Source organism: Pleurodeles waltl, chromosome 4_2 (genome assembly GCF_031143425.1).
Source record: "Pleurodeles waltl isolate 20211129_DDA chromosome 4_2, aPleWal1.hap1.20221129, whole genome shotgun sequence".
NCBI classification, from domain to species: Eukaryota; Metazoa; Chordata; class Amphibia; order Caudata; family Salamandridae; genus Pleurodeles; species Pleurodeles waltl.
Window position 1 is genome coordinate 32,968,933 of NC_090443.1, and position 14,856 is coordinate 32,983,788.

The following is a 14,856-nucleotide window of genomic DNA, read 5'->3' on the forward strand; positions in this document are numbered from 1 at the left end:
TGCGTAGTGTGGAGTGGCGTTGCATAGAATGGAGTGAAGTTGTATGGAGTGGTGTCGCAAAGTGGAGTGGCATTGCATAGAGTGGAGTTGCGTAGAGTAGAGTGGCGTTGCACAGAATGTGTGGACATTGCGTAGAGTGGAGTAGCGAATTGTGTACAGTGCAGTGACATTGCATGGAATAGCGCTCTGTGTAGGGGTGTTGCGTAGAGTGGCATTGCGTGGAGTGGCATAGAGTGGTGTAAAATGGCATGGATTGGCGTAGAGTATAGTGGCATTGCATGGAGTGGTATTGCATGGAATGGCATTGCATGGAATGGCGTGGAGTGGTGTAGAGTGGAGTTCAGTTGCGTGGAGTGGTATTGCATAGAGTGGAGTGCATTTGCATGGAGTGGCATTGCATAAAGTGCATGGTGTTGCGTGCAGTGACGTTGGATAGAGTGGAGTTCCATGTGGTTGTGTGCATAGAGTGGAGTTGCATGGAGCAGAGTGTTGGTGCATTGAGCGGAGCGGCATTGCGTGGAGTGGGGTGGTGTTGTGTAGAGTACAGTGGAGTGGCGTTGCATACAGTGGAGTGGAGTAGAGAGGAGTGCAGTTACATAGAATACAGTTGCATAGGTAGGAGTGGCAGTGTGTGCAGTGGCGGTGCATGGAGTGGAGTGGCATGGTGTAGAGTGGTGTTTTGTGTAAGGTAGAGTGGTGTTGCGTACAGTGGAGTGGTGTTGTATGGAGTGGAGCAGGATCCCAGTAAGAACAGTCTAAGCACACTGATAACAGGCAAAAAGTGGGGGGTGACCACGCCAAAAAGAATGACTTTCCTATAATGCGTCCATTACTTACCGTTAATGGCATTACTCCTAGTCCTACTCCTTAATAAAACAAAATAGTGGTATTTAAATTATTTGTGTAAATAGTGGGGCTGACCAACACATCTGACATTCTTACAGTGGGTGCATATGCCTTAGATACAGGGATTGCACAAAGTCAAAAGCATGCCTCTCTTAAGTACCCGTGAAGTGATAAGCTGTGTTCCTTTGTTTCCCCTCCATTGCATTTAGGTATGAGGCTCCTGATAGCTCTTAGTCAATATACTCCAACAAAAGGAGGTCTGATGGCCCTTGACGAGCTAGAATCTGATAAGCCTCCTTCCTTTCTGAACTTTGCTGCTCCTAAGGAAAGCAGGCAACCTGCAGTCACTGCTGAATGTGTTCCAGTGTTTAAATATTACCCCGGGACAAGTTTAGCATATTTTTGTGTGGCCCAACCTCTTGACAGTGAAAAAAGTGGGTAGACGCGGTCTAACTCCCGTCTCCCCTCAACATGTGCCCTGCCTCGGACAGTTAGGAATATCGACAGAGGGATGGAAACACTCGTGCGTTTTGTAAAAACTAAACAATTAGTTATTGCCAACGAGTACTTTGGGGTGTTTAATACTGCCCTTCTGCAGCTTTACCTCCCAATCTTTACTCTCCTTACAATGTCACCGACTGCCGGTCATTTACTTCAGGGCGCCTCCTGCTGAGCTGCTGCCGGCTATTCAATCAACAGCCACATCTAATAGCGACTTGTACTGTCACATGCAGCCACTTATGCATGGCCACTAAAACATAAACAACTCGGTTTCACTTGGCGAATGTGCGTATAAATATAAACACAAGTAATCCTAAAGACTTTATCTGGGACTTTCTTATTCTAAAACAAGTAGGTCTTAAGGTTTTGGCTATCACTCAAAATGAAATAAAGAGGCAGCCAAGCAACCCATCCACACTCGCACTCTCATTTACCATCCACATCTGCACTCTCAACCACACTCACAGTAAACCAGTCCAGTCACACATGCAGACTCAGTCACACACCCTCACTCGCACCACACGCAAGGGCTCATTAACGATTGTATGCACACACCTCAACTGAAGCTTTCTGTTATCCACCCCCACACATAAACACACACACCCACACTGCCCCCCTGCCCCCACACCCCCCCTCCCCCCACCCCCCACACACATCGTCAACCTGTTCCCGCTCCAGTATTTGGAGCGGTGATTCCAGGAACGTACTGAGAATGGATGTACCACTTTTGAAGGTTGGGGGAGGGGGACATTCCGTTACAGTTCACGGATGGAAACACCTTTGAGAAGCTGCGGCCATTAAAGTCTATTGGGGAACTGGATTTGCGAGGGTGTTGCCTTTAACGTCTATGGGGTGAACTTCTGGGAGTGTGTTTCTCATCTGAAGCCTACGGGAATGAACCACTTTTGGGAGGATCGATGTTTTCTGCATTAGAAGTCCATGGGAGTCGAAGCAATTTTAGGATGATGTTGCCAACGAAGTCTATGACGTCCATGGTGTAAACGACTCACGGAAGGGTGATACCACTAAAACGTCTATATGAGTGGCCTCTTTTTTTGGTGGGGGCGATGGTGTTACCATTGAAGCCGTGGGAGGTACACTGCTTTAGCAACGGTAACGCCACTGAGCTCTTTGGTGGCAAATTACTTTTGGGGTTATTCGGTTTGTAGGACGTGTAATTTGAGGGATTTATGATTCCACGCAGGCTGGTGAGTTGCCCTCCTTTTGGCATTTCTGTAGGTACACATACCTCGCGCCACGAGACACTTCTGCACAAAAGAATGGCGGCACCTCTGGTTTTACGGTATGCTATCGAGGCATTAATGACAGACCGGTGTGAGGCGGGGGAGCGGTCCGCCTCTCTCATTGGCCGGCACCCCCGCCTGTCACTGCCTCAGGATTGGCTAGAGCCCTTTTGGGAGTCCTCCTGCAGCCGCAGCCGCCACATTCCTCCGCGCAGGTCAGCAGAGCCCCCACCCCCAGGAGAGCCCGCGAAACAGCAGCAGAGCACGCAGCTGAGGCATCACCGCAGCGTGAGCATCACCAGTGCCTGAGCCGGTACCCCAGCGTGCACAGCGTCCGAGCATCGACAGCCAGGGCCCGCTGACTGCTGCACAGCTCCCCACGACCCCAAAGAGCCCGAGCTCCGCCAGCCGCAGCAGCTCCAGGACACGAGGGCAGGCCTGAGAGGTAGCAGAGCCCAGCATCTGCAACCAGGCGCCCTCGGTGCACTGCTCCAGCGGCGCAGCCCAAGACCGTGCCCACTGCCCTGGGACTGCTTGGGGACCAACAGACATCCAAGCTCAGCCACAGGTCACCGCAGCAGAGGGAGGGCCTGGGGACCCGCAGAGGACTCAGCGGAGTCTGGGGTACCGCCATCAGAACACAAAGGGCCCTGCCCTCAGCAAAGGCCGAGCATGAAGGAAAGGCGCAGCCCCCAGGCACCCGCCGTTGTTAGATGTAAGCTGGTCCTCGTGGGAGATGTGCATTGTGGGAAGACGGCAATGCTACAGGTGCTAGCCAAGGACTGCTATCCAGAGGTAGGTGTGCAGAGACGCTTACCACCTTACTCAGACCACCAGCATGCAGAACAAATTTCCCGGACATCTACCCTCCACCCCTATGACCTCATCACCTTAATCAGACCGTGTTAACCCTTCTGTAACGACATCATTTGAGCCAGGTCTCCATAACCCCAAGGAAAACACCTCCTTATACATTCCCCGCTTTAACTCGTCTGTAACCAGACCGCTATACCTAGACCCCATTTATCCATCCCCCCCCCCCCCCGGATCCCCTTTCCTCCAGTTGAGCAGGCCACCTTTCGCAGACCCACATTTAAACATTTTGCAACCAGACCACTTTATCCGGACCGCCTATGTGACTACCTTAATCAGACAACAGTTAAACCGGGTGTAACCACGGTCCTTGAACCAGGCCACTTTACCTTCTTCTTGTACCACTTTATCATCCCATATTTAATCCGTCTGTAGCAAAACTGCTTTACCGAGGCCTCCTGCCGCCTCATGATCAAACCACTAACCCCCTCTTTATTTCAGACATCTCCTGCGTCCAGATCTCTTTAACTCCCTCTCATCTAACGAGAATCCTTAAATCTCTTCAAACCAGACCACATTTACCACCCCTGGAACTGGTCCAGACTTATTTAACCCGACTGTTATAGAGTTCTGGAGCCAGACTGCTTCATCTCTGTGTCCAGACAACCTTTAAAATTCTATGTATCCAAACTACCCTAAACAGGCCATCTTAACATCATAACTAGAACACTACAGACCTCGGTATCCACACAGCCTCTGCCTTATATAGCCATACTACACCACCCAGACCTTATTACACATGCCTGTTGTAAAGTCTCCTTCAACTAGTCCAAGGCTGATTTATGTCTCATGGCCTAAGTCTAGTCTTCATCATGAGCATGTCCCTGGTTTAGATGTAAGCCGGTAATGCGTTGTTGATTTGAGTCCAAGCTGCCTTAATACTGATTATAGGACACTACGATGCAAACTTACACAACGCAAAACATTATAGCACATTCACAACAACGATTACACTTTTTTTTACGTAGATTCAACAACATTACCATTAAATCACATACTGCAGTCATGCATAGCAACACCTCTACAATGCATTACTATCACTTAGCACTACCCAGCCCTGAACCCTACAAATCCTTACAAATTCCGTAGTTCCCTAAACACTACCCATCCCTGCATATTATACACAACTTACCACCCATTCCTGAAACCTAAAAAAAAAAGTACTATCCCTTACCACTAACCATCCCTGAAACCTAAAACCCCCTTACAACCACAAAACTAAAGCTATTCCTAACATCCTTCCTTACTGCCCCTGAATACCACCAACCACAATCCGCCCACCATTAAACTCACAAATGGATTGTAAATGTAGTGTGCTGTAACTTACCTGCTTCCAATGGTAAATGTGGTGTTGTCATTTAATACCTCAAGAACTCCATGTTCAGTCTGAGCGGCCTTTAGGCCAAATGGTCTAGCATCCCTGGTGCTGTAAGGACTTCGTGGTCTGGGTCTTGGACACCCTAAAGTCCACATTTTGTGTCCCAGCACCATTATGGGCCCCAATGATCTATGCCCCGTTTTCTTTAAAACATCCAATCAACTTAGTTTATGATATCTTAACACCACCACGGGCAGGGTTCAGGGTGCTGTCTGAACCCAGGTTGGCGTAAAATCTCTATGGTCCAAATCTAGGCCACTTTTAACACCCTCTATTTGTAGACCCTGGCCACCTTAAACCTCCAACTGTCTGTCACCATGCAGTTTTTCTCTGGCCTTTCCTCTGTATAGTAGATTGCTTAGCTGAATTTTCCTGGTAGGTAGCACCAAGAAACCCTAATGCGAATGGATATGTGCTTCCTACGCAACTAAACATATTAAAATATCAGTAATCTAGGTCACCTTGCGTGTCCACAGGTCTGGGTGTCTGCCACATAAAGTCCTGAGGGCTTTTCTAGTCGAACCAAATGGGCCCCTATGATTTGATCCAGGCCAGCTTCTTTGTGGTCTGGATCTAGGCTGCTTTCAAACACAATAGCATGAGACTAAGCTGACTCTAGTGGTCTGGATCTATGCCACTGTTAGTCCCTCATCGACTTTTTGCAAGCAGCCAAAGTACCCCTATGGTCTGGATCCTTCCCTTTTTATGATTTCCGTTAACTGACTCCGTGGTGCCTAAATACTCCCACAGTCTGTAGTCACGATCACCTTTCTAAAGAGTCCCAAAATACCCCAACTATTTGGATCCATAATAGCCTAAGATACAGGTGGTCTACAGTAGGACACTTTAAGATCCCCACAGTTAGAGTCCAGGTTGCCTTAAGGTCCCATTAATTTGAGACTGTAATTCTTAGGGCATCTATGGCCTAGGACCAGACAACTTTGACGTTCTTTGTCTAAGCCTGGACTACCTTAATCGCCCCCATTTGTAAAGTCCAGGCTGCTTTATTTCTTCTGTGATCTGAATCATGCCTCAGTTAATTTTCCAGTAATATGGCTCCAACATAAGAAGCCATGAACTGCTCAAGGCAGTCTTACGACCCCCATAGTCTGTGCTAAGGTCACAGTAAAACCATAATCTCGGTTTCAAGACTGCCTTTAGGTCCTCATAGATTGGGTCCAGGCTCCCTTGTTGTCCCATGGTCTCCTTCCAGGCTAGTTTAAGATTCCCTTGATTTGTGTGCAAGTCAGCCGTATGGTCCATGTAGTCTGATGTAGGACAACTTACTGCCATTATTGCTAGTTAAAACACGGTTGTGTGCTATGTCGGGGACCTGTACTCTGGATTGAGACCATCTTAATGTTCCCCTTCTAGGCTGCCTTGTTGCCCCTTGGTCTGAGTTTAGTCCTACTTCATTCTCTGGGGCTAGCTTTTAAACTACATTTAGACCCCCATTGCATTGTTCCCAGCCACAGTAAGACTCACACGCTCAAGGTCATTGTAGAAAAGTAACCTCTTTTTGGCATTTTCTCTCTCTCCCTCCACACTGATGCCCCCATATAATTCCCTAGTATATATGGTAATTAGGTACCCAATGCATTGGGGCACCAGGGGTTCCCCATGGGCTGCAGCATGTATTATGCCACCCACGGGAGCCCATGCAAAATGTCTGCAGGCCTGCCATTGCAGCCTGTGTGAAAAGGTGCATGTGCCCTTTCACTACCGGTCACTGTAAGTCACCTCTACAGTAGGCCCTCCTTGCCCAGAGGGCAGCAGGGTGCAGGTACCTGTGTGTGAGGGCACCCCTGCATGAGCAGAGGTGCCCCTAAGAACTTCAGCTCAATTACACTGGACTTTGTAAATGCGGGGAAGCCATTTTACCATGTACTGGACACAGGTCACACTACCTGTGTCCAGCTACATAATGGTAAATCTGAACCTGGGCATGTTTGTTATCAAACATGTCGGAATCGTACCCCCCCAGCTTGCCCCTTGTGACCCCTGGCCTCAGAAATAGCAAAGTCAGTGCAAGGAGCACAGGAGCAGCTTGTCCTTATTGACATGGCTTGGACCTCCACTTCCTTGTTTACGCTCCTTCTTCTTCTCTTTTTTTTTTTTTGTTGTTGTTGTTGTTGTTGTAATTACACTAACGATGAATAATATATTAGTCACTATTCGGGTAATATAAAATGGAGTACAGTTAGTTGGAATGTGACCCTCCTTGGTAAATGAAGTAAGTAAAAAAATCACTTTTAATTGTATCTTGTGTGCATGCTTGTGGGTGAGTATGCTTATGTGAAAGAGAGTGTGTATGGCTGAACGTGTAAACGTGTGTGTGTGTGAAAGTAAAGATGACATGGCATGTGATGACACTTCTGCTACCCCTGGCATTTTGGTGAATTGGCGTCCATCGTGCTGAGTGGGCCTCACTGCGACTGCTGTGCCTGCTGCAAATGGGTTGCCTGTGGGGGCTGCCTCCTCTTCTTGTGACTCTCCTGACTGCTGAGGGTCACCCCGGACTCCCCTCCATGGGACGAGTACTCTGGGCCTTGCTGGTCCTTTTCAGCCTTGCAACTTGTCGTCTTCCTTTTGCATTTGCCAAGGCCTGTTGGTGGTTCTTCAGCACCACTGACCCACTGCAACCCGACAGCTGACGTGGGACACCATCTGCATCACTTCAGGGACTCCCCTTTGGCTCCTGTGCTGCACAGCTGGTCTTCTTCGTCGACTGTCGACCTGGTCCTGCATGCACAGAAGGGTGGCACCACCAGACACTGCATCACAACCTGGACTTGGTCCCCTTCCTTTACAGGCCCTTTTGCCAGAATCCACCTTTGGGTTCTTCCAGTCTTGTCTGGGTCTTGCACAATCCTTCACCAAAGTCTTCTTATTAGTTTTGTGGAAAGCCAGGTACTCCTGGTCGCTCGGGGTCACTCTGGTACTCACCTCTTGGGGTTCCTAGTTCCTCCAACTCCCCTTCCACATCCTTTGGTGGGGGACTGTTGCTCGCATTCCACTTTATTCGTATATGGTTTGGTCCTCCCCTAGGGCCTGCCCTATTTTCGATTGCTTTTGCCAATGCCTATTGCTTTTTATGCTCTTCACTTATTGCTAATGTGTATATAATAGTGTGTTTACTTACCTCCAGCTGGGGGGGGGGGGGAAGGGAATGCCTAATAGTATTCTAGTGTTTGTTACAAAAATAAAGTTACTTTATTGTGGTAACACAATGTGTGGTTCTTTCATGTGTGATGGTGCTTTGGGACTATAGAGGTATTGCATAAGCTTTACATGTCCCCTAGATAACTCTTGGCTGCTCAGCCACAGCTACCTCCTAGAGAGCCCTGGCTTCCTAGACACTGCCTACACTTCACTAATAGGGGATACCTGGTATAAGGTGATGACACCATAGGTGTCCACCACACACCAGGCCAGCTTCCCATAGTCAAAACTCTTTGCCACCCGCATGGTGTGGATCAAAGCTACTGAAAACCCACAGGACCCTAGTGTTATCTGCCCTAGACACCTTTCCCCCTGTCCCCCCCCCCCCCCCCCCCCCCCCTTAACCCCATGGTTGGGCTCAGCTCATCATCAAGCTACCCTAGACTAGCTCCTTAACACATTGTCTGGTTTTGAGCGTCCTTATGCCCTCATGGTCTATTTGTGCCATGCCACAAGAGAGCCCCTGTGGTCTGCATCAAGACCCCATTATGCCTTTCATTGTCTAATACCAAACCACCTTCATTGGGCCCTCCCTCATCTGTAACTCCTGGTTCCTTGGAGCCCCTGTGGTTTGCTGGTAGGCCAGGCTAAGACCGGATTGTTATGAGTTACATGTTCAGTGTCTGATCAATAGGAGTATGCATACTGGTGTCCATTTGTTATTGATTTTGATATTTGTATGGTGTAGCCCTGCAACTTGGATCACGTCTGTATGTCTTTGATTGGGTGCCAGTTAGTGACTACGCTACTTGAATAGATGAAGGAATTGGTGGATTTTTTACAACTTGAGGAAAGGCAGGTGGTTGTTTCGCAAAGCCTGTGTCAGCTGTAATGAACTCCACTGCCCGTAGCCAGACCCAGAATTGTGCGTTAGCTTGTGAAAGAGAAACAGCCTTTCAGGAAAGGTGTTAGGAATAGGGGCAATAATTGCCATTTTGACTTGGTGTCTCTGCATAGTAGGCCACAGCAGGACCATGCCAAGAGCTGTGCATTCAGTATGTACAGTGGCCAACAGTTGCACGTTATTGGCACTTCTTTGTGTGTACAAATATTTATACCTAATGCATAGTCTGCAGTCTGTTTTAATGTATTGCAGATCACCATGAATTGTTGCTGAGCACTGACTTGATTGATTAGTCAATTTCTTCAGATTGAACGTGTGGATAAATATTATCAATCTTCCATATAGTAACAGCCTTAGGCGTGGGCCAGTCATTCTGTGAACGTGAAGCGCATTCCCAAGGATACATAACTTTTAAGTGAGATACTCCATTTTCTAAAAGTATTTTCTATAGCAAAAATTCCCAGGGTTGATTTGTTTGTGTGAGGTACATTTTAAAGTGGTGGAAATGCTAGAGAACTGAAAGACTTAAAGAGGTGACCTAGTGGAGGCGTGACAAAATACCCTCAGTTGATGTACACTGGTACTGGGAATTAACATATTGTTCTTAGTATTGCTAAGTTGAATATCCCAACCTTAAACTTGACTGTAAACTTTATAGTATAGGTCAGGATTTCCAGGTATACAGTTGATTTAGGAGTCAGATATAGATGGCTATGCGCATAATATTGACTAGAATACATATGGTGCTTTTTCAAATGTTTTCATGGTGGAACAGCAGCTTTAATGGAGGGCATCTCCTCAGTTGGGATGGACAGGATTTCATACCGCCCAATTTGTTTTTGCATGTGCCTAAGTGAAGTTCTCATCCATGGTGAACCTTGCGTGTCTTGCCAATGACCTTGGGGAGCTATTTCTTTTATATTTTTGAGTTATAATCAGTGGGCGTGGTGAAAGGTACAGGTGGGTGTATCTCTGGTGGTTTCTCTAGAAGAAGTTGCCGGGACTGAATCAGATGGCCGGCTGGGGGCATGATTAGGCAATGGCTTCTGTGAGGTGAGGTTTACCTGTTGGTCTGTGGGCAGTGCACGTTTAGCTGGTTCTACTGAAGGGCCAGGTACCTTTCATCTAGGTTCTGCATGTCACTTATGGTCTTTAAAGGTTACATTCAGGTTTTAGTCTCATAGTGGTTCTGAGGCTCAGGTGGTGGTGGTCTGGGGAAGGTTCACCAGGTCTGGGTAGGTTAAGGTGATGGTCTGGAGTAGGTTCTGATGGTGGTAGGGGAGCGTCTTCAGGTATAGTAACCAAGAACAGGTCTCATGGTGGCATGAGAGGGAAAGATCTCCTGGTGGTTTGGGAGTGGTTTTATGTCACTATGTCAAGGTTGATAATATTGACCAACGATTGATATCACATCCACTACATTGACCTAACCACTGTACCACAGGGTATGTATATATTTACTGTTCCTAACTCCACATCTACTTAACTATACTCGCTGTGCAATATAGTAGTTTCGTGCAGTATATTAGACCCATTTTGTGACTTGGAAAGACTTATGACTCGCAAAATGGTTTTACCTGCCCATTCCGAATCACAGTTAAGACGGGGTTCCATCTTAATTGCGATTTCGTATGATACGTGTCAATGGTTTGCGGTTGCAAAAAAAATCAGTTAACACCTCAAAGAAGTTGATAGCAGCGGGTGTTCCGTTTGTGAACCTTGTAAGTAGCCTGGGGATGGGCCAGGCAATGGTCCAGAGGCCCATTTTCAGCTCAAATGGTAAACTTTGATGCAGCACCAGTTTGTTTAAGGAACACAGGATTTTTTTTTTTTTTTTTTTAAAGTTTCCCATTTGAAAAGCAAAGAGATGTGGTGGTCTGCTGCTCCTTGTAGGTTAGCATCTCTGTGTTAGTAGCCAATCATAGAGGGTCGCAAATAGCGACCCGCCTAACAATTATTTATTAGCCGGTTGCACTGCGTCCTCCTGTGGCTAGAGATTTTGTGATGCAACCTATTGGTTCATATGTCGCATTACAAAATTAAAGAACGGTCGCAATTTGCGACCAGTCTTGTAGTACATCTACTTTATAAAAAGATTACACGTACTGTACAAATAATAATTGAAGAGATGCACAAAAGGAAACCTATCGATGTAAGTTCTCAAGGTAAGCTTCCTGCTAATGATGCTGTCTGCGTAGGAGGGCTGGCTATACCAACAATAATAATGTCTGAACTTGGGGATGCTATTCCTTTAATAATGTGGTATCGGATGCCCTGTTCTTGCAATAGTGCTGTGTGTGGGGTTAGGGTTGTATTGATGTAACAATCTGTATATGCAGGAATGGGAGTACCATTACTCTGTAAGGAAGTACTTTGTCCACTACCAATAATGGTGCCTATATGCTAAGAAATAGTGTTCCTTTTTACCCATCTTACGGAACTAATATGTATTGTCCAACTTCTTGACAATTTATCTCTGATATAACTGCTAATGTCAGTTGTTCGCTCTTCAGCTTTTGAAGCGCGAAAGGGTGGAAGTCTGTGCTTCCACGCCAATATCTTAAGTGTGAGGACATAGAAATGTCTAATAGTTATCAGACCTAAGCAAGATTCTAGCTATTTGTAAAAAAAAAAAAAAGCCAGGCGTCTCTTTCTAGAATACGTCTTTGCTGAGTAGCTCATCCTGATGTCAAATTCCTCAAAGGCTCAGGCACTTGATAGTAGAGACAATGGAATAGCTTGATGGTCGAGGGTGTTATCAACTACCTGAGGGCCATCTGGGGGACATACAAAGCAGGCTATACTAATAGAATATGTGCTGCCAAATATGCCATGACCACTAGTTATCATGGGAATGGTGGCTTATCTTATCCTTTCCTTCTGGGAAGCCCCACTTGAGGGAAGCTGAAGCAGGATCCAAGCCAGAAGGGAGGCTAAATACACCAGATAGAAACAGCCCTTCAGCAATCTTACATTATATTATATGTTAACAGAGCTGTGTAAATTAAATGTTTATTGTTTATACTGTGGGCTCAAACCACTGTAGGGCTTGGGTATCTTAAAGCCGTGGCCCAGAGGATGCCACATCTGTTTCCTGTTTGAGTAGGTTATTAACAAACAGTAGGTGTGGTTGATAAATCACGTAGGTTTGGTTGTAGAGCTGTTTGGTGTGTGTAAACGAGATCTTTACTAATCTGGGTAGGTGCCATATGAAATACTGGCATGCCTATTTTCTGGCTTGAGGTATGTATACGAGGTGACACGCTCTGGTACCTTCTTAGAGTCCACAGTATCCCTTTAAATCACTTTATGGGGTGTTGGGTTCAGTGAGCTCCTGCTCTACAGGTGCCTTTGAGTTGTGCTGCATGTGTGCACATTGTTGTGACGGCTGTGTTATGAGGCTGTGTCTACTAATATAATGGGAACGTTGTGTTCTCGGTGGTACCCAGCTATGTGGAATGTTTGAGCAGTGTTGGACGTTGCCTCGATTTTTCTGTCTAATGTGTTCTGCTGGATGTTGGCTAATACTGTGACTAAGAGCTCATATGCAGCCTTGTGCTCCATGGCAGTACTCCAAGATAATTTGTTGTCTTTCTACTTTGGCCTTTTAACATGCCCACTAAGCAGATACACCCCCCCCCCCTTCTGTTTGTAGCAGGTGAAGCCTCTAACAAGGATCATGGAAAAAAAGGAATTACTTCACAGCTACCAGGTGTACTTGTCATGCAAAGTTGGCATAAGAGAGTATATACAGGGGACCATGGCACCCACCTCATCTGCTTTGTGTTAAAGCAGAGCAGCAAAGAGGGGTGAACGTACTAGGGGAACTCAGTACCTACTTGCACAGGAATCTACCCAACTGTTGCCACATCACAGGCTAGTTGTGGGACTTGGATGGCACACAGATAGGTTCCCTGGTAGTGCCACAAGGTAGAGGTAATGGAAGAAAACAATTACTCACAGGGTTTCAGCCCTGAGAACCTAATACAGTACTTCCTGTGACTGACCATAAAAGTGAAAGGAGAGCAGCGTGCTTGCATTTCCTGCTCATTTTTCCCCATCCCCAAAAGTTCTGGGAATTCATCTGTCGGTAGGGATGCATTTAAGTCTGTCTTGCAGGGTTGTTCTGATCCTGCATAGCAAGCCTCCTTGTAGTTTGACATTTTCCCTGTTACTCTACATCAACAAGCTGCGAGGATTGTGATCCATTGGCTTATTGCATCTCAAGGAGGTACAGTAGGACTCTTCTCAGTGCCCGTTCTATGGTAGAACATTTGCATCCACTTGCGGGTGTATTGTAGACCCTCTGCAGACCCTGCTCTGGTCGCACCTTTTTACTGTTTGCCTATAGGGTAAGTGAATGAGCCAATATGTTTTTTTAGTTGAGGTGTCAAACATTAATATTGTTTGACATTTGCACATGCGTGTGTTTACCTTTAGTGTGATTTTTCTTCACACATAATGCTGTGGCTTGCAGTGACTACGTTTGTGCACTGTGTCAGTTGTGTCTGTAATTTTAATTCAAGCTACTTTCCCTCATAGGCTACCCCATAATGAGCTATCCCTCAAGTAGGCCTAGTTTGCATTAGAGAGGTGCTTTGCACTCTTAGCGGAGGATAGGCACTTACCCTGTATGTAGGAGGGATCCCAGGCCCTGACAAATGCCTCAGACCAGTTCGGCTAGACAAGCGGGCAGAAACATGTTGGCCATTGGGACTATGGTGACACTATGAATCATTGTACTCCATAGCGTCCCAATTGTGTTTTAACCTTACCAAAAAATGTCACTATTAAAGGTGTAAGATACCCTGGTGTTTGTTAGGTAATTTGAGCTTATATTTTCATTCAACTGGACCCCCACTTCATCCAGAAAGATATAATTTCATCACTCCCTCAGACTTCCTTTAACGACTAGGTTGAGTCTGCACAGGTGGTACCATCCTACCTGGGTGGGAATAGGTGGTCAAATGATGAAGCATGACACTATAATGTGTGTGAGACCACCTATTCCGTAAGGGGGAATCCCCGTCCCACAGTACACATACCATACTTCACACCTAAATCAGATCACTACAGCAGTGAATTGATCATCAGTCGAATAGGCCAGACCGGCCTGTCCACCAAGTTCCCCATATTTTTGTGTTGTTGATTTTATGTTCTGCACATTCTTCTTCCCCAAAATATCTTCCGGAAAGCAGTTAGATACTCCTGTTTGGTCAGATGATCTGCATTACTGCTTGTGAAAGGGAATGCCTCTTGCTCGCTCGCAAAGGGGTTGTCATCTTACTGACGTCAACCCGATATTGCAAATCACACACTAATTAGGATTGTGTCAGTGAGGGACTCAAGTTAGTGGCTGCTTAGGTGTCCAGTTGAAAAAAAAAAAGTCTGAAGAGCCATTGTAAGAGTGTAGAGAACAAACACTTTCCTCTTCTGTTTAAACCTCCCAAAGGTGAAAAAAGTTTAATTATGCTCATCTTTTAACGTGAATAGGTTTTAGTAAAATGGAATACTTTAATATTACTCTTCTTTAAATATCAAACATTGGTAGGCAATCTTGTGTGACTTTCAAGGAATTAACAGTGTTTCCTTGATGGTAATTTAAAGAAAGCAGATGTCAATATGCGTTGCAAGCCTTGCACAATGTGACGTTAGTAGAAAGTAAGAAAGCATTGGCAAACCCAATAGGTCTAGTCTTGTCAGGCTGTTGCAGTAGCTACATTTAATTATTTATTTTTATCGCAAGCATATGCCACAGAAGGAATATGCACCGCCACGGCTGCAATCATTCACTGATATAGTTGGTTTACTAGTGATGGTTTTGAATAACACGCCTCTCAGTCTCTCCTTGCATTTGTTATAATTATTTGTGAAGGAGAGAGTAATAAATCGCCACCTAACCGAATCACAGGTAGAACGTCACTTCATCATTAACTTTAAAAAGGAGA

General features: G+C 46.1%; 1 protein-coding gene across 1 annotated transcript in view; it reads left to right on the top strand.

Moving 5' to 3' along the window:
* Window positions 1-2,800: 2,800 nt before the first annotated feature.
* The window catches only part of RND1 (Rho family GTPase 1), a 38,255-nt gene continuing 26,199 nt past the window's right edge, over window positions 2,801-14,856 (top strand). Inside the window, exon 1 of the mRNA XM_069230499.1 lies at window positions 2,801-3,386. Within this exon, the coding sequence (XP_069086600.1) occupies window positions 3,264-3,386 (123 nt within the window). The 5' untranslated portion in view covers window positions 2,801-3,263. The remainder of the gene's footprint in view (window positions 3,387-14,856) is intronic.